The 25,448-nt window shown below is 41.8% G+C and overlaps 1 protein-coding gene across 2 annotated transcripts in view; it reads right to left on the reverse strand.

The window, feature by feature from the left end:
* Nucleotides 1-1,668: 1,668 nt before the first annotated feature.
* slc16a10 (solute carrier family 16 member 10) overlaps nt 1,669-25,448 on the reverse strand; it is a 129,532-nt gene continuing 105,752 nt past the window's right edge. Inside the window, exons 6-7 of one of the 2 annotated variants that reach the window (XM_043687150.2) lie at nt 18,800-18,853; nt 11,434-11,572 (exon numbers count right to left, since the gene is read on the reverse strand). In XM_043687150.2, coding sequence (XP_043543085.1) covers nt 18,813-18,853 — 41 coding nt within the window. In that variant the 3' untranslated portion in view covers nt 11,434-11,572; nt 18,800-18,812. Of the gene's footprint in view, nt 11,573-18,799; nt 18,854-25,448 lie in introns of both variants that reach the window. The other variant, XM_043687148.2, reaches the window with a different exon arrangement.

The raw sequence follows: 25,448 nt of genomic DNA on the forward strand, positions 1-25,448 counted from the left end.
TCTTCCAAGAACAACCTTAGCTTTAGCTAAAATTCTTCATCTCTGGAACCATTCTGATAAGTGTACTCTGCAATCGTCCAAAGGACACTCACGTCCTTCTTAAAGAATAGAGACCAAACTGCACACAATACTTAGCGAGTTTGAGAAGATTTGTAGCTCCGGTTGAGGTTCTGGATGTAGGTTTGCTCGCTGAGCTGGAAGGTTCATTTCCGGACATTTCATCACCACACGAAACGTCTGGAAATAAACCTTCCAGCTCCGCAAGCAAACCTACATCCTTGCACACAATACTGAAGGTAGGGCCTAGCCACCAAGGCTTTATGAATGCTTTGGAACTCTGTGCAAGAACCAAAATAGATTCAGAGAGTCATAAAGCACAGAAACAGACACTCTGCCTCAACTAGTCTATGCTGACCTGATATCCTAGTCCCATTTGCCAGCATTTGGCCCATATTCCTCCAAACCCTTTCTATTCAGGTACCCATCCAGATGCTTTTTAAATGTTGTAATTGTACTTTGCCAATCATCTTTTGTTGTGATTCCAGATCAAGTTATTACTGGGCAAGGCATGTCCCAGACTAAAATCTCACTCAATCGATGGCGTTTTGTTTAGTTTTGACACAATCTCTCCCAAGGAAACATAAGCATGCAATGTTGCAGATTTAAACAATAAAACAGCAGTTTGTTTAGCAGAAGAAATAAAGATAAAAATAGGATAATCCAGGTTATTTACTTAGAACACAAATTTTATAGACTTTGAAATGCAATCCTCTGAATCCCAAAAAAAACCCTGTATGTTAACCAAAAGTACAATACTCTCGCTGGAAAATCCCTTTCTCAGTACCTCAATGGGTTTAATTTGACGATAACATTCACTCCAGAAAATCTGACAGTTTCTTCCCAGAGTTAAAATGCACTCAACCTGGTGAGCTGCCTTCTTGAACCACTGTGGTACATGTGCCGTAGGCGGACTCGCAATGATTCGATTAGATTCCCTACAGTGTGGAACCAGGCATTTGGCCCAGTAAGTCCATACCGACCTTCGGAGTAACCCACCTAACCCATTCCTCTACATTTACCCTGACTAATGCTCCTAACACTATGGACAATTTAGCATGACTAATTCATCTAACCTGCACATCTTTGGACTGTGGGAGGAAACCAGAATACCTGGGGAGAATGTGCAAACTCCACACAGACAGTTGTTCAAGGCTAGAACTGAACCCAGGTTCCTGGCATTGTGAGGCAGCAGTGCTAACCACTGTGCGGCAGCAGTGCTAACCACTGTGCTAATGATATTAGAAGGAATCTCAAGGATTCTAATCCAATGACACTGAGGAAATTTGAGATATTTCCAAGTCACGATGATGAGTGGCTTGGAGGTCGTGTGGTGTTCCATGCTCCTGCTGCTACATCTGCTATGTCAGGATTCAAACCCAGGTCCCTAGAACATTAGCTGAGTTTCTGGATTAATGGTCTAATGAAAGTGCCACTAGGCCATTAGCACCCCATAGGACACTACCTTGAGTGACTCTTGCAGAGATGCCCTGAAACAGATGAGTGACCTCCAACAAGAAACATCTTCCTTTATGCCAGGTAAGAATCCAACCAGTGGAAAGTTTACCCAGATTCCTGTTGACTCCACTTTTAAACGGACACATTTTCATGAACATGGAATAATAACTTTTATTGCATATTCTTAAATACAGATGAGCACTGATCCGTTTAAAAACTAGAAACATTTGTTTAAAAATTCCTTGAATGCCATTTGCTCCTAAAGAGATTGTCACAAATTGAAATGTTGAAGAGTCAAAAATTCACAGATGCAAAGATGTAAACAACATTTAATATAATTCTGAGTGTAATTATCTGCATATTCCAATATATGCAGAAACATTAATTGGGTATAAGAATTATAACCGCTATGCAAAAAGTCTAAATTCAAATCAATTACCGGCTTCACATTTAATTAAAAACTTTAATTATATATTAGTGTGGTGGATTTCATCTTAGCTTTTTCACTTTCTCAGAGATAGCAACAGTCAGCATGCAAACATGAGCATATGATGCGATGAGTCATTTGTTTTTGCAGGCATTTCCTCACAAATCGAGCCCAAGATAGACTTCTGTGTACTGAGTTTGCCAAATAACTCAACCGAGCAAACTCTTTGCTGGTAGTTTTGGGGCAAGTTAAAAATCTGCAACCGTCATCATCAGTGGGAATAAGTCAGGAAATTGCCACGGGTGTTTTGAACAATGTCAGTAACAAAAGAATCAACTCCTTTATGCAAAAGAATGCACTGCAGTTCTTAACACGTGAACTCAAAAGAGGGAACTACAGCCAGATTTTGCTTCCCTAAAGCAAATTCACTTGACACAACTGTTTGAAACTAGTTTTCTAGCTTCTGAAAATCAATGAGCAAACTTTGTTTGCAAACAACATATCATTGGTCAAGCTGGTGGCTGCATTGAAAAGAAAACAATGGAGCATTTTGCAGAAAAACTCTACAGAAGCAGCCAAAAAAAGTTATGTCAATTGACTACGGTATTGGATAGTAGGTAGGCATGTTTCAGAAGCCAATATCTAATATTGGAGGTGGAACACCCAAACAGTTGTCACATATAAAACGTGAATCTTAGACAGATGCAGTGAAATGCATAGACTGCTGGCTATCACGTCACAAATGGCATGACACAGCATTTCAAAAAAATCAGATGTTGCAGCAGAAAACATTTATCAATAACATTTTATAAAAGTTGACTGTTTCCACAATGACCAATTATAAAGCAGGAAAAGAAGTCACTACAACCTACACTTGTTGATCCTTGCCATTCATATTGCGCTGCCTTTTAAAGCTCATGAATGACTGGTGATAACCACAATGGAGACCCTGAATTGTCAGACCTGAATTTATTTCACTGGAACTGGGGAGCATCTCCACTCTCTGGAGATAATCCCTTGCATTCATCAGTTTTCTTTTGTGCATAGAAGCCTGTATTCACTCTGCTAATAGTCCCAAAACAAAATCACCCAGCCCAATACTCTTTGGCAGAATAATACATATTTTCAATAACAGTGAACAAGGTGCAGTCTTCCCAATGAAAGCAGATAGGTTTAAACCCCACATCTAGTTGAGTGCAATCACATTTTTTTCCTACTGATTTATGTTCCAGAAAGAACGTTAGAACAATAAAACAGGAGAATTTAGCCTCTTGTGGTTTCATCCTATAGTATTCATCTGGTCAAACATTGTGTGAACACCACATCAAATGGACATTCTGCTCTCACCGTTCTCTGCAAGTGTCTCTTGGCTAAAATCTTTTTTTATTGTTGTGAGCTTATGTTACTTTTCCGTTGCCCATTTATGTAAAGCATTACATATTTCAAACACTGAATTTTTATTTATCATTTGTTTGCTGAATGGTGACCAGAACTTAAATCCTTCCCTCGATTAAGATTTAAGCCAGGAATCAAAACCTTCTCTTTTTCTCTTATCTAACTGAATAATATTGCAAGTGATTTCAGCATTTCAAATATTTGGGGGAAAAGAGTTTGTTCTGGACAGTCGCCCTCAATGTATTTTCTGAAAGCCGAAATAGATAATACTGTTGGAAATTCTACTGTAAATGCATGCAAATAAAATTTTACAATCAACATTTCTCAGACTCGCACTTTAGACATAAAACAATCAAGTATATCACCGGCTGCCAGTCCACAAAGAAGTTACTTGCTAACTAACCACAGAATTCATAGCCACTCTACCTTGTGTTTAAAGTGAATCATTATGATGTCTTTGTAGCAGCATTATTTTTACAGTTAACTATGTTTGTGTTGTTATAAAATAGAGTTACTCTCTGACTCACCATGAACAATGTTACTGAAGATCTTTTCTATTTCTATCTGAAGAGAAAGGAATGCATTTGGAGGGATTCTCCCATTCTGAATATCCAGTAGGCTGCTTCAGGATTTAATAACTACAATTTTATTAGTTGCCTTCATTTCCACCAGTTACTGATAGGCCAATGGAACTGCAATTGCCAATTATGGACATGTCCCTTCTTTCCCCAAATAGTGGTTTTCTCAGCTTCTAATCCTGTGCAGCCACACTAATTAACAATAATTTAAACGTATTTTTCTCTTGCCTTCTCCATCCATATTGAACACAGGCCTTGGGACAACACTTAACTGTATTAGTCATCAGTTCCTTGGGAGTTGAGTCACATGGATTTTTAAATAAACTAGAATATTTGGAATGCTATAGAAATTGAAATCTAAATTTGTTTCTTCATGGACTGTATTTGAAAAAAGTTCATAAACATGTTTTCCTTGCCTGCCTGCCTCCCCCAAAAAGTGTCAATTTAAGGTAATTGGTCGCTGCAGTGAAGGTCACATTAGGGAAACAATACAAAGCAAGAAAAAACACATTAAAAAAAACAGCAGAATTTATAACCTCACGCAGCCATTTGTTGTGAGAGTGGAGGAAGCAGTTGGATGGTACATGATACTGGTGTCAAGCTGTTCTTTCGAAACTGCCAATTTAGTTTCAAGGGCACTGTGTAAAATTGATGTAAGCAAGATTAAGTTAAGCGGTCTGCAGGGATGACTTGTACCGTAAAATATTTTGACAACAATGATTAAATTTCATCAGTAGCAAGAAAACAAGTCAGAAAATGTATTTTTTCCACTTCAAAGATAGCAGGCACGTAAAACAAATCTTAAAGTTACTAAAACGATTACAAGGGTTTCAAAATGGCTTGCAGTGAAGTAGGAGTGAAGCTGAGTAATATGGCGTCAATGAAATGTGCATGATGGTGCAAGTCAGGGTTAGGATAGAGTACCTTAGGCCAAGAAAAATGTCTTTAGAGAAAAGCAAACATCCTCATTATGCAGCCCATTGCAAGATCTAAAGCAACATATTTTCCAATCTATACTAACAGCTTGGATGAAGGGAACAAGTGTACTGCAGCCAAATTTGCTGACAAATCACAGTGAGATCAAAAATGTTGTGAAGTGACAAAGAGTTTGCAAAGGGATACTAGATAGGTCAAGTGAGTGAGGAAACAAATGGTCAAATGGAGTATAATGTGGCAAAATGGAAACCTGTCCACTGGCAGGAAGAATTGAAAAATAGTTACATTGACAGAGACTGGTGGATATTGCAGTACAGAGGGACTGTAGTGTCCTTGTACATGAATCACAAATAGTATATAGGTACAGCAATGCGCTAGGATGGCAAATGGAATATTGTCCTTTTATTGCAAGGGAAACATGGCATAAAAGTTGGAGAGTCTTCCTATAGTTGTACAGGACATTGGTAAGACTGGACCTGGTCCAGCCTTTGTCTCCTTACATAAAAGGAGGGATACATCTGCATTGGAAACTGTTCAGAGAAGGTTCACTGAAATATTCTTAAAATTAGAGAGGGGTGCAATTTTTAAAATAAGGAACTTCCCATTTAAAGACAGAAGTGAGGATGAATTTATTCACTCAAGCGGTTGTTAATCTTACTGCGGAGAGCAGAAGAGGCTGTGCCATTGACTATGTTCAAGGTTGAGTTAGAAAAGATTTTTGATCTAAGGATTCAAATATTATGGAGGATAGGCAGGAGTTAAGACTACATTCAGGGCAGACATAATATTATTGGCTGCTAATGCAGCAGATTTCAATAACTCCTCCTGTTCCAGTTCTTGTGGGTCTCACAAAATCCTTACAGCATTTCCTTCTGTCAGACCCTTCCTGGCAGCCAATTATTGGAGACAGAAAATTTCTATACACCGAATTGGCCAGCTAAAACTGGCAGTTGCAACTTTTTTAAAAGTTGCACTGAATTCAGGGATTTTAAAGAAAAACAATCGTGAGCACTTGAACATCAAGCTAACTTTCAGGCTAGTCAGAATGAGATTCACATCAGCTACATACCAATTGGAAAGGGTAAATATATTGCACAGAATTACCACACATGAACATCATTTTGCAATTCTTAGACAAATTTTTATCATTGTGCAAAGAAACAGCTGTGGAAAAGTCAAAGACAATGTAAAAATTTGGTGTAGCCCAGTTTCCTTAGATCTGTAGCTCTTCACTGTTTTCCACCTAGAATGATCAGTCTTCGAAATACTCTCTCAGAAAAAAAAACTAGAACAGGCATAGATATTTTTACCCAACCTGCTCAAATGTATATTGAGCAGATAGGAGTTAAACCCAAGCCTCCAGGCTCAGAAGTATAGACACTACCAGTGCACCAAAAGACACTTATTAGTCCAAGTATAGTTTGAAATGGTAGCCCAGTGTGACCAGTACATTCATTTCCAAAGTGATCACTTTTCTTCCCCCACTGTTCTTCATTTCTGGGCTGTAATAGGATTAAGAGGTAACAGTGTTCAGACTTAGAAAAACTATGACACGATTAGTCATAATCTGAACACTCCGAGCACAAGATTCCCATGCTGCCCTGGAATGAAACTCTGTCAATACTCACACCTGATTTAACATCCTTCAGCAGATGAGAATTGACAAATTGGTATCTCTGAAATCTCCTCAAAACAAAAACAAGCCAAAAACCAACTGGCAACCTGTTGCTCAGTGTCAATGGACTTCATCCAATGAAAGGACAAGGAGATATGAAAGTTCCTTACAATGACAAAGGTTCTTCACTGGGACTTGTTGGCTCAGATAACGCCCAGGTTAGTATACCAGTGTGCGAACAGTTCCACATCCCTAAACATATAACATTAGCCTAGTTAAAACATTATGGATTTAATATTCAAACTTCAGCTGTAGGGGCAAAACAAAAGATACCGAAACATTGCCATCCTCCTGGGAATATTGAAACAATCTATCTATTCTGTCACCATGGGAGCAAATGTGCATTAAAAAGTATATTAGATACAAATTTAGGTTGCAGGATTTAACAAATATATAATTTAATATATATTTTAAAATTCAAAGATATTGGGCAAGTAATTCTCCTAACAGTACATTACAGAAACCTGAGAAAACCATTTCATTCCTTTCCTCTGTGTATTTATTATTGGAACAAGTAACATCTTCTATTGATGTAGAATTGAGTTATTTCCTATGGGGCAAACGTGTGCAAAATGCAACCCTGAATCTGTCTTTCGCTTAGTGGTAAGTGATCCATAATGTAAAGTATTTCAATCATCAATGTTTGGAAGATTATCACTTGGACTTTGGAAACAGGGTAAAAAGTTAACACACCACTGTTACGGTACCACTGGTGAAACTGCAAAACCGGGCAATATTACTTTTGCAAAACACTTGGCATATAATTCAGTTGGACAAACACATATGACCCAACACCCTAACTTGAGTCCAACTTTACACGATTTTAAAGCCATTACTGTCAATGTTTTCTTCCCCCCAATGTATTAAATTCTACGGTTAAAATACTTTCACTTAGTATCTTTTTTTTTGCTAAGTGACCTTTTCACTTAGAGGTCAGTTTCCATTGTACCCATTTGCTTTCTGTTTGTATTCCATTCCTGCTCAAAACATTCTTTGTGCAATTATAGAGAAAAATGTTTGGTCACCGAACAGTTGGCTATTTTAATATTCCAGATTGTGCCCTGTCCAGACAAAAATATTAGACAGTTTCCTCACCTGCTGTCTTAACATTTTAAATGAAACTCAGAAAATGTTTCCCACAACAATACTTTTTTTTTAAAAAAAAAATACTGAATTCCTTTCAACTTTGGGAGTTTTCACTTTGCCACAAACAGCATTGTAAAATTAAATGAGGTAGTCTATAAATTGAGCAATCTCAGGCGAACTGCTTAGCAATGGAACACGTTGGATAAACAAGTTCACGATAACATGAAGCCTACTTACAAGACTTAAATACATTTATCTACTTAGTAAAGCCGTAAAAGGGATGGGAGAGGATGAGGCACAAGGGCAGATGCAACATCAGTGATTCTGATCAAACTTGCTGCTGAGAGCATTAATTCATACTGAGCTTATTCTGAACAATTAAACACTCAAGGAAGTTACATTGGAATGTAGGATTTAGGAGCAGCAGAAGGTCACTTGACTCTTTAATTTAACTGATTTTACACAATGTGGTGGATTGAATACAGATAATGTAATTAGTTCCTACTTAATATTTTTTGGCATCATAGCATTAATGTGGTTGTATTTCTTTAAAATAATTTTGCCATTTCAAAAAAAAAGGGCTGAATTTTATACTGCATTAACTAGCTCTGCCATTCCTACTGTGTCTTTCACATCCGACGCCCATCTTATCACAAGCTGTTCCCAGAACAACTCGCCACTCACTGTATACCTGCACAAAGACCAGCATCCCTGGCATTTTCAAAAGGCTGCCAGGCACCCAGATGAGGACTGGCATTCTGAAGTTGCCTTGCTCGGTCAAGGGTGGAGTCAGAACAGGGGCAGATGGTGCTGTGATTTTCCCGACAGGGACTGGGAGACAGAGACCCCTCCCCCCCCCCCCGACCAGACACCTTGTCTATGGTCTATCCCCTGGACTGGTCTCAGAGACCGCGTTTGACTGATTGCTGGGATCCCTTGACTGACGGTTACCTCCGTGGACTCCGCTGAGGACTACTCCTTCAGAGTTTGAGACATGGCCATCTGGTTGCTGCACATTCAGTCCATGTACCATGTAGGCTGCTGACACATGGTGAAGGTGAGAGATTGATGTGGCACAGTGTCATACAGCAAGACGTAGGCCTCCATGAGGGAGGACTGCTGATCAGCAAGGCAAGCTGCCTGGTGGTGTGACTGCACTCACTGACACAGCAAGGCAAGGCACGGAAGGGGTCAGCATGCAGTTATGGGCAAAATAAGTGAGCGTCAGATGGGAATGTGAGCAGCTCTGAGCTGCAGCCTGGTCCAATCTGTCAGCTGAGTGCCTGACCCTGTGCACAAAGGGTCCTTGCAGCAGCCTTTCAATGCAAGACGTTGGTGCCCTCTATGATGCAGGTCTGTGCTTCGTAAAACTGCAGCAATGACGTCAAAGAGGTGCCATGATGGGTACAAACAAGTGGTAAATATCGGATGCAACTTTTTTGTGGACTCGGAGAATGTGTGGCTGGTGCCCAAGATGCAGTTCAGTATAACAGCTGAAGTCACCAGGTTCTCGCTCTGAACTCCATACCAAGAATTTAGGGCCTAATTTGGTTGGCATATTTGGTAAGATAGGAAGGCAAATGTGGATTTTTTGTTCAATCATGGGATGTGGGCATCTCTGGCTAGGCCTGCATTTACAGGCCATCCCTAATTGCCCATGGGCAGTCAAGAGTCAACCACATTAATGAGGCAAGTTGGGTGTTTAACAAGTAATAATCTCCCTTTCGTTAGCACCTCATCATTCCCTAGCAAGAAATTCATCTCACTGCTCAACAAAAGCATAAATGATGCTGCAAGTTGGTAGTGATATTAAAATGGCCCTCAACAACAGGGATTCTGGCACAAACCTCATCATGGCTCATTTATTCAGGCCTCAGTAAGACTCTGTTCACTGTTTGCAAAACTTCATTTTAACTCAGGTAGAATATTTCTATAGTCTCATTATAGAACAGGTTCATTAGATACAGCTGTAAGGGCTTCCAGTAGTGGTGGCTCACCTGCAGTTTCCGCTCCAAAAGGGGCACCACAGAATCTCAGTCAGAAACACTATAATGCACAGCACGATGCCAGATTCCAGGCACAGAACTGTCACCATTAAACTTCACATTCTAGAATAACCATTTCCCATTCACAGTACCCATGATACATAGGAGGCTGATTTCCACATTACAGTACAGAACTCCACACAAGTCAAAATAAAAATACTGTCTAATCAAGATAACTGGCTGTGAACTGGATATATAGCAAGCAAATTTTAAATTATCTGAAACATCAAGCTATAGAACATATGGTATTTACCTTATGCAGGCCTGTGAACCTTGATTTCTATCACGTAAAACCGATATTTCATAAATTATGTGCACTCCTATAGCTCTGGCTTCTCAAGTGTAACCAATTTTAATTGCTCCATTAAAAACTGAAAGAACCACCGATGCCCCGAAAATCAGAAACAAAACCAAAAAGTGTTGGAAAGCTCAGCAGGTCTGGCAGCGTCTGTGGAGAGAAATCAGAGTTAATGTTTCAGGTCACATTCTGAGGGTCACTTGACTTGAAACATTAACCCCTGGTTTCTCTCCACAGATGCTGACAGACCTGCTGAACTTTCTCAGCAATCTCCGTTAATTGTTCCATGATTTGTGGCTGTATCTTCAGCTCTGGAATTCTCTCACTGAACCTCCCCACTTTGCTTTCCTCCTTTACAATCTCCCTCTTAAGGTGACACAGAGCCAGATTTGGTTCGATAATGCTTCTGGACAGCATCTGGGGATGTCTCATCACATTTAAAAATACGTTAATCAAATGTTGTTGTTGTTGCTGCTATCATTAATAATGCATCGCCTATAGTAGATACACATACCATCGTGACTGAGACTGTCAATTATAAGCTAAATACAGCAAGAAATCCAAAACAAACACAGAAGGCTGGAGCAGCTCAGGTCTGTGGAGCGAGAAGTGGAGTTAACATTTCGAGTCCGATGTAATTTTTCTTTGGAACGGACAGACTTGCTGAGTTTCTCCAGCGCTGTCTTATTTATGGCTGAGACAGGGTGGGTTTAGCATGCAGTATTTTGAAGACTGTAGATTTGTAGTAGACAATAGATCAAAAATCAAGAATATTTGGCCATCCGAGAGCATCAGAAGTAAGGAAACACTTTAAAGCTCTGTATATTTCTGACATGGACAGTCAGAATTAGCATTCTAAATTTGTAAACTGTTATGGATACTACATTAGGCCAATATTTTCATTTGGAAAACTTCGAATCAACGTCCAGGTAAGATTAGCTCCTTGTAAGAGGTTATCCTTAAAGAAGGATAACCGAAATATTCTAATAGTCAAGTGAAAAGCGTGTTTGTTGCAGCTTTTTTTGGTCTTTCCTCGGTATTTCCAAAAGAAGCTAAATGCCCAGCCAGATCAGCTGTGGCATTACAACAAACTAAGCTTGGATTATTGAAAATAATCCAACTTCAGAGAGATGAACTAAAATAAATGAGTACAACAAATGGTTTAACATATGTGAAATGCAGCATGGGGGGGATAAGAAAAACCTTCTCTAGTAAACTCAGAATTCACTGCTATTGTTTAATTTTTCTGTTTCCCCTTGCGAATTCTTCTTAACTACTGTAGATCATTGCAACAAAACAAAAACATTCATTGATAAAATAGATTCATTTGTAAGACCTAAATTGCAATCAGTCTGTCCAGTGGAACGTGATATTAAATACTGGATACATATTCTTTCTGTGGCTCACCACTGCCAGCCACCATAATGTTCTTGGAATCCCGATCCAGTATCTTGGCTGTCGCTGTTTCTCCCTCCAATGTTATCAACCTTTTTTGTCTCATGCATTTCCTGTACTGGATCCATGGGATGGTGCACAAGACTGCTCCTCCAACCATTGGTGGCACACCAGCAAGGTAAAAGGCAAGGTTGTACGTTCCCAGCAAGTCCCGCAGATAACCTGGGAAAGGAATAGAGCAGTAGAGGTCAGTATGTTTAAATTACAGAATCAGTACAGATAAAGGAAGCCATTCGACTCATCCCAATTCATTCATACATACATCTAGAGAGATCCTGAAGTCACCCAGACTCCAACTGCTTTTTTTTTTTAATTGATTCCAGAGTTTTTCACCTTCACGGCTTTTCCTGGAAATGCATCCATCCTGTATATTGCTAACTCTTGAGCAGAAAGTCCTCCTCAGGCCCACCTGATATGCATTTTATGAGGCTGGGCTTGTGCCATTTTGAATCACACAGTGAGAGCAGAACAAAGTTAATATACTGGAGCAATCCTCTAAACCTTCTTGTGGATCGCTGCAAAATCTCCTCAGGCACCATACATCTAGGCAAGGTGTCCCACGTTCCTTCAATTCTTCCTCATAACCAAGGTCTTTAGTACTAGGGATGGATGACCTGAGAGAAAGTTTACAGCGCAGAAAGAGACCATTAGCTCATTCTGTCTGTGCTGGCCCTCGGGAAGAACGACTCAGCTAGTCCCACATTTTCACCTCTTTCGTGTAACGCTTCCACTTTCAACAAAACTCTTTTGAAAGTTCAGTTGAAGCTGGCTCCCTGACACTTGCAGACAGAGCACTCCACAATCTAACCACAGGTACATGGAAAAAAAAGACTTGTCTTCACGTTAAGACCATTAGAAATAGGAATGGGCTCCTCGATCCTGGTTTGCCGTCCAACGGGATCATGGCTGATCTGACATTCCTCACATCCACATTCCTGCCCTTTCCCCATAACCCTCGATTTCCCCAACAGATCAAGAATCTATCTCAGCCTTAAAGAAACACAAGGACTCTGTCCCCACAGCTCTCTGTGACAAGGAGTTACAAAGACTCACAACCCTCAAAGTAGTAGTTCCTCCTCATATCACTCTTAAATTGGTGCCCCTTCATTCTGAGAGGATGCCCTCTGGTCCTGGATTCTCCCAGGGAGCGAAACACCCTCTCAGCATTTACCCTGTTAAGCCCCTTAAGAATTTCAATGAGATAACTTCTCATTCTTCTAAACTCCAGTGAGTAGAGTCCCAATCTGTTTAATCTTGACTCATTAGGCAATCCATCCTTACCAAGGATCATCCTGGTGAACCTTCTCTGAACTACCTCCAATGAAATAGTATCTTTCCTTAAATAAGGGAACCAAAACTAATCACAGTTTGTATCCCACCTGCGACCTGTCTTTCCACCTTTTTTTGTCACCTATAAATTTGACTATGATCCATTTGCTTCCTTCCTCCAAGTCATTAATCGATATTGTAAACAGCTGCAGCTGCAGCACTGATCCCTGTGGAACTCTACTGGTCACAGGTCACCAACCTGAAAAAGAACTTGCTGTTTCCTGTCCATGAGCCAAAGCTCTTATCTTATGGATTAACCTTTTGTGAGGTACCACGGGGTGGCACGGTGGCTCAGTGGTTAGCATTGCTGCCTTACAGCACCAGGGACCCAGGTTCAATTCCAGCCTTGGATGACTGTCTGTGTGGAGTTTGCACATTCTCTCAGTGTCTTTCCTCTGGATGCTCTGGCTTCCTCCTGCGGTCCAAAGATGTGTAGGTCAGGTGAATTGGCCATTCTAAATTGCCCGTAGTGTTAGAGGGAAATGGGTCTGGGTAGTTACTCCTTGAGAGGGTCAGTGTGCACTTGTTGGGCTGAAGGGCCTGCTTCCATACTGTAGGAAATCTAATCTAATCAAAAACCTTGTTGAATGCCTTCTGGCAGTCTAAGTACAACACATCTACCAGTTCCCCTCTATCCACTCCTATTGAGACTTCATTGACTCATCTGTCAGACACAAATTCCCTTTCACAAAGACATGCTGACTCGATTTGATCAAATTGTGATTTTCTAAATGTTCTGCTAAGATGTCCTTAATAATTGAATCCAATATTTTTTCAACAATAGATATTAAGTTAATTGGACTATAATTGCCCACTTTTTACCTGCCTCCCTATTGAATAGGGAAGTCACATTGTAATCTTTCCAATCCTCTGCTACCTCTGCAGAATCCAAGAATATTTGAAAAATTACAACCAATGTATCCACTATCTCTGTAGCTACCTTTTAGGATCTTATAATGCAAGTGATGAGGGACAGGGGACATGTCTACTTTTTGCTCTATTAGTTTGTCGAATGCTACTTCAGTCATGTTGGTATTCCTTCTCTCGTGATGTTTGATGATGTTCGCTATAAAAAAAAAGTGTTCTCGGTTACATGGCCTCTCTGCAGTGTGAACTTTCTTTCCAGATCCCTCGATTTCAAAAACTGCATTCTCAAATCACCCCACTCTCAACGATTTCTGCCCACATCTATCTAAGCTCCTCTGCTCGTGCATCTCCTGTAGCTTCTGCTCCAGTTCCCCCTTGATAGCTTTGCCCCTTATATTGTTTCCCTCTGGCCCATTCTTCCTTCCAAAAATCGCAGCACATTAATATCATCAGTACTGCTCAGCACATTGCACCAGCCTGTCTAAATCCTCTTCAAACCTGTCACCACCGTAACAGAGGACAATACTTCCAAAATTTGCAGGTGACACAAAATTTGGAGTCATGCTATCTTATATGCACCCAACTCAGGATGATTCACATAGATTGAAAAAACAAAACAGTGCTCCTAACCATCCCACCACCTCCTAAAAAACTGAAGTTCACGCAATAGTTCCCAGTCAGACAACCAACATTGTATCCATGCTCCTAGTGCGGTTAACATTCCAAAGGCCTTCACATTAATGTCAAGCTTGTAGTATAGCACTTTGTCAAATGCCTTTTGAATATCCGCTAACACAAACAAATGAACCTCATCAAATCTCTCTAGCACAGTCCCCATACATTTCCATATGTTACTGGATGACCATCCCAGTTTCTCTAGAAAGCAGTTCTCTCTACTTTCAAAGCAGCAGAGTGTGCCATCCTCCATGACCAGAAGTAGCTTGGTTTTTAATCTAGTCCGATGTCTCAGAGCATTAGGTCATGTCTGATATAATGGCCTGGACAGTATTGCCACCTGTTTTAATGTTTCTTGCCTTTTCAATGTTCTCTAAATTGCTCAGGTCACATTTGGAAATGCTCAACCAGCTTTTCTCATTATCTACTCCAGTACATTTCTTTCACCAACCTATGTAAATCTCTGCAGTTCCCAAAATGAAGTTCCCCTCACAACAAAGATCACATCTGCAGTGAGACAGGCTCCGTGTACATGCGCTTGGAGTTCAGAGGCCTGTTCAATAAAGACATTCAAAATAGAAGCTCTTGTATCATGTTAACCAACTAATGGTCAAACTACAGTTGACGACATCTCCAAGTTTTGAGAGTCAAACACAAAAAGAAATAAAAGAAACTTTTAACAATGATGTGGGGCACTGGGAGAAGGGGCATGAAACTATACAAGTTGCTGTATCAGAGATCTAGCTAAACAACCTCCATTGGTTGTAAATCTTATGATCCTGTGAAGACCTTTCATCATTGCCATTGACATGGTTACGTCTCTAGCCACTAGACTGAGCTTTTGAATTAAAACCCACCTTGTCCAACTCACACCTGCCATCAGGGACAGGGACAGAAATCACAGATCCCAGATGCCAACCAGAGCACAGTGATCCTCTCAAACCCTGAGCCCCCATTACTGGTCTGAGGTAAACCTTGTCCTGGGCCCTACCTGTACACGTCCTTATTGGTCCAAACCATTAGGACAGTGGAGATGCGTGAACATACATCATGAACCATGTTTAGGAATACTCTCACACCATTTTACACTGCAGCCTTTGGACATTCAACATTCCAGGGTTTAGATGTTTCAGGTGTGACAGAGAGGGATGTAATAAGGGTGGGAAGTTGCATTACTGACGAAGGAGAAGGTCACAGCTGCATATGGAGGGCTGACCCAACGAGGGAAAATGGGTAGAACTCCAAAATACGAAAGCTACAATCACTGGGTTATGTCATTGACCTCCTTGTAGCCAGTGGGAAATAGAGGAACAGAAATGTGGGCAGATCGTGGAAAGATGGAAAATGGCAGCGTTGTTCTGGTGGGTGATTTTAACTTCTTCAGGACTGACTAGGACTCCCTTATTGCCAGTGAGGCAGAACTGGTTAGGCGCATCTCTGAGGGTTTCTTGAAACAATATGTAGATAGCAAGGAAAGGGGCCATTGTGGACCCTGTAATACAGATTGAGCCCAGCCAAGTGATCGAAGTTTCAATGGGGGAGCTTTTGGGGAGCATGATTCTTTAAGTTTTAAGACAGTTATGGGTGTCGGTCCTCGGGTGCTAAAGGGGGTGGGGAGGCTAATTATAACAGTATTAGACAGGAACTGGATAAATTAGATTGTGGTGGCTACTTGAGGGTAAAACTACATATACGATATGTGGGATTCTTTTACAGGCAGTTATTCAGAGATCATAACAAGCATGTTTGTGAGGATGAAAGCCAAGGATGGCAAAATTCAGGAATCCTTCATAACATGCGATATTGAAAGTTTAATTAAAAAGAGAAATAAAGCAAATTTAAGCTTTTGGAAGCTGAAATCAGCCAAGGTCCTTGAGCAATACAAGGGAAACAGGAAAGAACTTAAACAAGGAATTCTGAGAGCTAAAGGAGCTGTGAAATCTCCTTGTTGAGTTGGATTAAGAATAATCCCAAAGTATTTTATATGTATATTAGGAGCAAAAAGGGATTGGGTAAATCCATTCAAGGACAAATTATACATGGAGCCAGAAAAAGTGGTGAGGTCCTTAATGAGTGTTTCATATCAGTATTCATGGAGAAGGACATGGACAGTAGTAAGATTAGAGAGGGGTATGCCAATATTCTCGCAGAGGGTTATATTAAGGAGGTGGTATTGGGTGTTTTGAAAAACATTAAGTAAATCCCCAGGGCCTGATGGGATCTATCCCAAGATACTGAGGGAGGCTGGGCAAGAGCCTGCTGGACCTTGACAGAGATTTTTGTATCCTCTTTAGGCAAAAGCAAGATTCAAGACAAGAGAATAGCTAATGTTATTCCAATGTTTAAGAAGGGCAACAGGGATAATCCAGTAAACTATAGGTTTTACATGAGTGGTAGGGAAATGATCAAATAATGTTCAAAAGGGGCAGGATTTACTCATATTTGGAGAAGAGGAGGCTTATTTGGGATAGTCAGCATGGCTTTATGCAGGAGAGGTCTTGTCTCACAAACCTTGTTGAACTGTTGAGTGACAAAGATGATGATTGAGGAGGGTAGGGCAGTGGATGGTGTCTACATGAACTTTACTAAAGCATTTGACAAGATCCCTCATGATAGGCTGACCTAGAGAACTGTGTCATATGGGATCCATAGTGAGTTGTTAGGTTGGATACAAAATTGACTTGGTCATACAAGACAGGGATAGTTGTGGAGGGGTGTTTTTCTGACTGGAGGTCTATAACCAATGGCGTTCCCCAAGAATCAGTGCTGGTATGTCTATTATTTGTAACATATAAATAATTTGGATGAAAATGTAGGTAGTGTGGTTCGTAAGATTGCAGAAATTAGTTAAGTTGTGGATAGTGAGGAAGGTTGTCAAAGGATGCAGCAGGATATAGATCAGTTGAAAATTGGGCAGAAACATGGCAGATGGAGTTTCATCTGGACAAGTGTGAGGTGATGCATTTTGGGAGGTCAAATACAAGAGGAATTAAATACAGTAAATGGCAGGACTCTTAGGAGCATTGATATACAGAGGAATCTTGGAGTGCAAGTCCCTAGCTCCCTGAAAATGGTAACACAAGTTGATAAGATTGTCAAGAAGGCATGCAGCATGTTTGCCTTCATCAGTCAGGGCATTGTGTACAAAAGTTAGTAAGTCACATTGAGGCTGTATAAAGCTTTTGTTAGGTCACGTTTAAGTGTATTGTGTGCAATTCTGGTCACCACAATATAGGAAGAATGTGGAGGCTTTGGAGAGGGTGGGAAAAATCAAAGAGGTTTGCTTGGATTGGAGTGTATGAGCTATGAGGAGAGATTAGTTTGTTTTCATTAGACTGTTGGAGGCTGAGGGGCAAGCTGATAAAAGTATATAAAAATTGAGAGGCATGGATAGGGTGGATAATCAGTCTCTTTTCCCCCCAAGATGTACATGTCAAATACTGGGAGGCACAGCTTTAAGGTGAGAAGGGGAAAGTTAAAAGAAGATGTGAAGGGGAAGTTTATTGTTTTCTTAAAAACAGAAGGTGGTAGGTGTCTGGAATGTGCTGCCAGGGCTGGTGGTAAAGGTCACAACTCCTTTCCTGTTAAGAACTGAAGACTCACTCCCTAAGGGTGAGTATTTCAGTTAGTTCAATTGCCAAGTGTTTAAAATGGTACTAGGACACCCTTGATACAGACTGGTGAACCTCCTACCAGGTTCCCAAAAACTCCCGCACTCCCCAGCACAGCTCAGATCTTCAGTGAGATGTTAAGTGTTAGAGTACACAGCACATCTGTGCTATCTGAGTTGGGGGAAACTAAGTTAACATTTCAAGTCCAATGTGACCCTTTTCTATTGGAAGACTTTGTTCAAATGTTGAGAACAGGAATATTTATATTTGCCTCATAGACTCTGAGAAAGTGTTTGATCGGTTTCTTACAGTAAGTTTACAGACGTGTTACTGAAATGTGACACTGACAGGAAAAGGTGCAAGATTTACCCAGAGTCTCCATTAGGACCAAGTAGTGAGCACCAGGCTAGAAAATGGACAAATCAAACATCTTTCAAGTGAAGAGAGAAGCATGACCAGGCCATGTACCATCATCAAAATCATTCAACCTGTAAATACAACAAATATCCAGAGAGATGGATGTATTTCCTGGGATATAAACTGGAGGAAAGAACACACCAAACTGGTGGGCACTGACAACACAGAACTACTTACACATTCAGAAGCGGTCCAACAGCATACGTAGATCAAGTAAAAACTCAAACTTTAGAACACAGATTCAGTGCAATCACAGAAACGATAAAAATAATGAAAATTAGAAGGTAAGTTTGAAAGTAACTACTGGGAAGATTGAATGGATGGTATCACATTGGAACAAGAACGTTTGTCTATTCAGGACAAATGATAACAGAAGATGGCAGATGTGATGCACAAGTTAGAAGAATAGAGATAGCCAGAGGTAAATTTGTGAAGGTGGGTAACGTGATAACAACAAGAAAAATCAACTTGTACTAAAGGACAAACTCACTGCAGTCTATCCGCTATCCTGTATGTCTCAGAAAGCTGGATAATAAGTGAGGATCTATGGAAGAAAATAGATATTAAGACGTCTACTCAACATTCCATATACAGACCATACGACAAATGAAAAGCTGCTTAAAATTTCAAGATAAAAATGAATTCGATTAAATGATGTTCGGAAAGGACAAATGTCAGTATTTCAGCCTCTTAAACAGAACCAAGGTCCCTTCTGGAGGGCAAAGGGGAGGGTTCTCAGGAAGAGGGGTCAATCTGGATGTCATCAAATGTTGTTAATGACAGAGCGGTTACAGGTGAGCTACAGTGGATGTGAGAGGCTGGTCCAAGGCCAAAAGATTGTCACAACCATCAGGTAAGATCAGTCAACCTGCATTTAAAAGATCACCATTGACATTGGATTAATTCAAATCATCATATCAAACTGACTGGAGTTCAGATGAAGGATCTACATCTTACGGGTCACAATCTGTCTTTTCTCATGGAGGAAGTAGATGAGGATATATTGCCCACATTTTCTGTTTCTTTTTTAAGTTTCCAGTATTTGCAGTTATTTTTACATCCTTTGATTGTTGGAGAACTTTTTCACTAAACAAGAAGTTCTCGATTTCAATAAAAAAGGCAATTGAAATAAAAAATGAAAAATGACCACTGCAGACAGACAGGAGTAATTATGCGGGAGATAAGATCTATTCTGTGGGAGTACAGTTCTATGTTAATTGCTACAGGAATCACATTTAATTTGTGATGCGAAACATGCCTTTCTTCAGTGCAACAAATAGGCACTTTATATTAAAGACCATGAGACATTACAGAAGATGATAAGATATTGGTGCTACGTTCTCGCCTATTTGCAGTGATCTATTCAGAGGGATATGTGAGATGATTGGATGACGCACTCCTCAGAGGAATGATTTGCATAGGTTTGATCATTAATGGGTTAGGAAAGTGCGGTTTCAGAACAGCATAGTGCTTTGCCATTCTCCCAAACAAAGTTAATTTGTGGTTAACCTCAACAATATAGTTCTCATTCCTCACAGACTGATACAATCTGCGAAGATTTTACTGGAGCCAGTAGCAACTCTGTCCCTCCTGCAGTCACTGATCATACTGTAACAGGTTTATGCTGTTACTATTTGGAACATCCAAACCTCATTTCATAAATCTGTGGGAAAGATCTCAAAAACGAATCTTCACAAGGAGTCATTTGTCCTCCATTCCTAATGGTAATGTCAAATCTGCCTCACTCACGTTAAACTTTAAGCAGCAGTAAGATGACTTTAATAAGCAAGATTTGTCAAGTTCTACAATACTGACATTGTCTCTTTGTGCTCAAGGACCATGTGACATTTATTTCCCACCACTCAAAGCTGCATGCTCACTAAAATATTGCAATTCCATTTTGTACAGCTGAATCCCACAAGTTGTTCCTCAATCGGTGCCCCTTGACCTTCAGCTCTCTCCCAAAGTTTGAGAAGTTGTCACCCCTTGTTCCTCTTTGTGAGTAACATTGCAAACACATCACAATCACAATCAGTTCATGACTAAATGGTCAAGTAGGAAATCTGGCAGACAAAACAAAGGGACAAATAAGTTGAGGGTTGGTACAGGAGTACAGAAATGGTGGTCCTATTTTGAACCACATGGGGCAATTATTTCCCATCACCCCACCAGCAATTCCTCCAGGTGTGATTTTTGCCTACCATCCTAAGCCAGTGAAAGGGATACCCACAGAAACGAGCAAGATCCATTCCATATGCTGAAGGCATCTGAACCTCCAAGTGAGATTTGACCACAGCAGAGAAGCCACAGTGGCTTTGCCATCAGGCCAATATAGTAAATGGACAAAGAGGCCTATGAAAGGCCTGAAATTCGGCATGCCTTGAGAGAACAAGAGGTCTGGGAACTGCTCCCAGCTCCACAAGAGAAATTTGGAAGCCATGTGCTCTGGGCTTCTCCTCTGTTCTCTCACTGCTTGTAAAGCCATCGCTTACCCCACCCTCATTTCTTCAGAGGCTTCTGCCCACCAGTGCACTCTGCCCACTGACCAGCCAAGTCCTCCCCATTGGTTTTGGTTGGAAGACTATCAGAGAACCTGGGCCTTCGGGTTGTGTTTGAGATGATTTGTCACCGATTATGGACACAAGGCCAGCTGACCTCTGCCCTCAATTAAAAATGGAACTAACCAGACAAGTCAATAGCCACAGCAATGTTTCAAACAGGGAGACAATACACGAGATTGAACAGTGAGGTAATGCAGAGTTAATGTAGATTTAACATGATTGTTTGAAATAACCGCACAGAGACCAGTATCCCATCACCAAGTCACCCTTTATTCACTTGCGCACAGTACACGGGCTGTGGTCAGCCAGCTCTGAGTCAGTCCCTGAACTGAAGAGATTCTAAATTCCCTGGTTATATTTTTTCCCTCTTTCTTGACATAGTGAAGAAACATCAAGTGCAGAAAACTTTATTCATATTCCACCAACAGTAAGAAAAAAAACACCCGAGTGGCCAGTGACAAGCAATGCCCTTCTCTTTAGGGACAATGCCCATGTGATCGAAAAAGTGAAGGGGGGAATTAGGGATTAAATCAAAATAGACTCGGACGGGGAAATAGAACACTCCACACCTGTGTGCCCACCTCTCCCTGAAATCAGAGAGAATGTTGATAGACACCGCGTGCTCCTTCTCCAGGGACACCTGGGCTCTAACATACCGCGAACGAGGGGCAGGCAATTGGCTCTAATGTCCCCTGCTGCCTAGACCTGTTTATGACCTGTTTGGCCAGGCCCAGGAGCAGACCCACGAGGAGATCCTCTGACCTGCCCTCCCCCCTCCGCACCGGGTGACCAAAGATCAGGAGCGTGGGGCTGAAGTGCAACCAAAAACATAAAAGAAGATGCAGATGCCCACATCCCACATAGACATGGTCCACAGACTCCACAGCACCACAGAACAAGCAGTTGGGCTGGGAGTCTGTGAATCACAGCAAGCTGCCATTGTAGGAGATTGTTGCGTGCAGCACCCGCCACCCCAGATCCCTGAGCGAAAGTGGGGGGGGGGGGGAAGAGAAAAAAAGAGAGGATTCCCTCATAGAGATCCCTCCACTGGGGAAACTGCTGTTTATATTTTTTTTTTTTCTTTTTCCTCTAATGTCCCATTTTTTTTTTTTTCCCGCTACCAGGAAGATAGGAAAACACCCGGGTGGCCAGTGACAAACACTGCCCTTCACAGCAAGGGACAGTGCTGTGTGATCAAAACAGTGAAGGGGAGGGTAGGGACTAAATCAAAATAGAGTTGGAGGGAGAAATAATGCACTCCACTCCCTGCGGCGCCCACCTCTCCCTGAACAACTCCAGGGTGTTGGTGGACACCGCGTGCTCCTTCTCCAAGGACACCCGGGCTCTAACGTAACCGCGGAAGAGGGGCAGGCAGTCGGCCCTAACGACCCCCTCCACGGCCCGCTGCCTGGACCTGTTGATGGCCAGTTTGGCCAGGCCCAGGAGCAGACCCACGAGGAGGTCTTCAGACCTGCCCTCCTTCCTCCGCACCGGGTGACCAAAGATCAGGAGCGTGGGGCTGAAGTGCAACCAAAAACATAAAAGAAGATGCAGATGCCCACATCCCACATAGACATGGTCCACAGACTCCACAGCACCACAGAACAAGCAGTTGGGCTGGGAGTCTGTGAATCACAGCAAGCTGCCATTGTAGGAGATTGTTGCGTGCAGCACCCGCCACCCCAGATCCCTGAGCAAAAGTGGGGGGGGGGGGGGGGGGAAGAGAAAGAAGAGAGGATTCCCTCATAGAGATCCCTCCACTGGGGAAACTGCTGTTTATATTGGTTGGCCTAGGCTTCCTGATTGGCCCAGCTTAACAACCCCAATCAAGGATCTCATAGTCAGTGAGATCCACCAGATTCCAATCACTACACAGTTATTGAAACATTCACCTCCAAAACAGATTTGATAACATATGCCTTAGGATTAGTAATAGGATGTCTAACCACATATACACACACACAAACACAGAGCAAATCACTGCAAAACTTTAGAGGCATTCTATACAATCAAAACCAGTGCACAGCTCAAGGACTCCCTTAACTAATCATTATTAATGACCCAACATTTATTTTTGTTGATAACAGTTATCGACTCTGGACTCTATTTTCTTCTGATTACGTGCTGCCAGCTGCGATAACCTGTTTCCTCTTTCCACACACAGCATGTAATCCTTTCACCCAACTGTGTAATCTCTGACATGTTGCCTACATCAAACAACAATACACAGGTTTAACTAAAACCACCCAACAGCACAAACACAGGGCAGGTACCAGAATAAGGACAGCTCATTTTCATAGAAGAAACACAGAAAGCCTGTACGAGGTCAGTAGAACAAGTTTGAGGTGGAGCAGAGGGACCTCTGGGTTCATGCAGATGATTCCCTGAAGGAGGCCAGGCAAGTTGAAACAGTTGTTAAGGTGGTTTATAGGAACCTTGAGTCCTTATTAGTTTGTTAAACATTGTGTAATCAGTCAATAAGTCGATGTGATGAAAAAGAAAAAGATGGAGCTTCAGAAGATCCTAAATGTGACAAATCAACTTTTTTTTAAAGTAAGTAAGTTAATTAGGGATATGTGTTCGATAGCCGAGGCAGTATTCATTGCCCATCCCCAGTTTCCCTTGAGAACGTGGTGATAAGCTGCCTCCTTGAACCTCTTCAGTCTTTGGGGTGTAGGTAGCTCCACAATGCCATCACGAAGGATTCTGACCCAGTGACATTGAAGGAACAGTGATTTATTTCCAGGTCTGGATAGTGACTGGCTTGGATAGGAGCATGCTATAGGAGATAGTGGTGGTACTGGGTAAGTGCTGCCCTTGTCCTTTTAGGTGAAGTTGCTGTTGAAGGAGACATGCTGAATTTCTGCATTGCACCTTGTAGATGCCACACACTGCTGGCACTGACCATCAGTCATGGAGAGAGCTCATGTTGAAGGTGTGTCAATCAAGTGGGCTACTTTGTCTTTGACGGTGTCAAGCTTTTTCCAGGTTGTTGGTGCTGTACTCAGCCAGGCAAATGGGGAGTACTCCACTGTACTCCTGACTTGGCATGACAAGTTTAGTCAAAGGGAAATCACGTTCTTGGGAGAAGTGACTTGGGCTGTGGTTAAAAGGAAACCAGTGCATGTACTGTACTTAGATTTCCAGAAGCTATTTGCTAAGATGCCACATTAAAGGTTAGTGCAGAAATTAAACGTTAACGGTGTTGGAGATAACAGATTACAATAGACAGAAGATTGGCTGACTAAAAGAGAGAGATGTAGGCCTTTTTCAGGCTGGAAGGATATCACGTGAGCACTGGAGTCAGTGCAGGGGGTCTCAGCTCTTTACAATGTATATCAATGAAGGGACTGAAGGTACAGGTAGCTAATTTGCTGATGACGCAAAAAAAAAGATAGGAAAGTGAGTTGTGAAGAGGACATTGTCCTTCATTGCTAGAAGGATGGATTTTAAAAACAGGGAGGTTACACTGCAGCTGTACAGGGTGGTGAGGCCACACCTGAAACACTGCATGCAGATTTGGGCTCCTTACTTGAGAGAGGGTGTACTGGTACTAGAGAAGGTTCACTAGGTTGATTCCGAAGTTGAGAGGGCTGGTTTCTGAGGAAAGATTGAAAAAACTGGCACTATTACTCATTGGAATTTAGAACAATGAGAGGAATCTTAAAGAAACATATAAAATTATGAAGGGAATAGATGATAGAAGCAGGGAGGCTGTTTCCAATGATGAGTGAAAACTCGAACTGGAACTAGGGGGCAGAGCCTCAAAATAAGGGGGAACAGGTTTAGGACGGAGTTGAGGAGGAACTTCTTCACCCAAAGGATTGTGCGTCTGTGGAGTTCCCTGCCCTGTGAATTAGTTGAGGCTACCTAATTGAATGTTTTTAAGGCAAAGATAGATTTTTGAACAGTAAAGGAACTAAGGGTTATGTTGAGTGGGTGGGTAAGTGGAGCTGAGATGGAAATGTGTTGCTGGAAAAGCGCAGCAGGTCAGGCAGCATCCAGGGAACAGGAGAATCGACGTTTCGGGCATTAGCCCTTCTTCAGGAATGAGGAAAGTGTGTCCAGCAAGTTAAGATAAAAGGTAGGGAGGAGGGACTTGGGGGAGGGGCGTCGCAAATGCGATAGGTGGAAAGAGGTCAAGGTGAGGGTGATAGGTCAGACTGGGGTGGGGGCGGAGAGGTCGGGAAGAAGATTGCAGGTTAGGAAGGCGGTGCTGAATTTGATGGATTTGACTGAGACAGGCTAGGGGGAGGGGAAATGAGGAAACTGGTGAAATCCGAGTTCATCTCTTGTGGTTGGAGGGTTCCTAGCCGGAAGACGAGGCGTTCTTCCTCCAACCGTCGTTTCGCTGTGGTCTGACGATGGAGGAGTCCAAAGACCTGCATGTCCTTGGTGGAGTGGGAGGGGGAATTGAAATGTTGAGCTACAGGGTGGTTGGGTTGGTTGGTCCGGGTGTCCCAGAGGTGTTCTCTGAAACGCTCCGCAAGTAGGCGGCCCGTCTCCCCAATATAGAGGAGGCCACATCGGGTGCAAAGGATGCAATAGATGATATGTGTGGAGGTGCAGGTGAATCTG

This window comes from Chiloscyllium plagiosum, unplaced genomic scaffold (genome assembly GCF_037043375.1).
Source record: "Chiloscyllium plagiosum isolate Xiang-an unplaced genomic scaffold, Cpla_swu_hap1 HiC_scaffold_3, whole genome shotgun sequence".
Lineage (NCBI taxonomy): Eukaryota > Metazoa > Chordata > Chondrichthyes > Orectolobiformes > Hemiscylliidae > Chiloscyllium > Chiloscyllium plagiosum.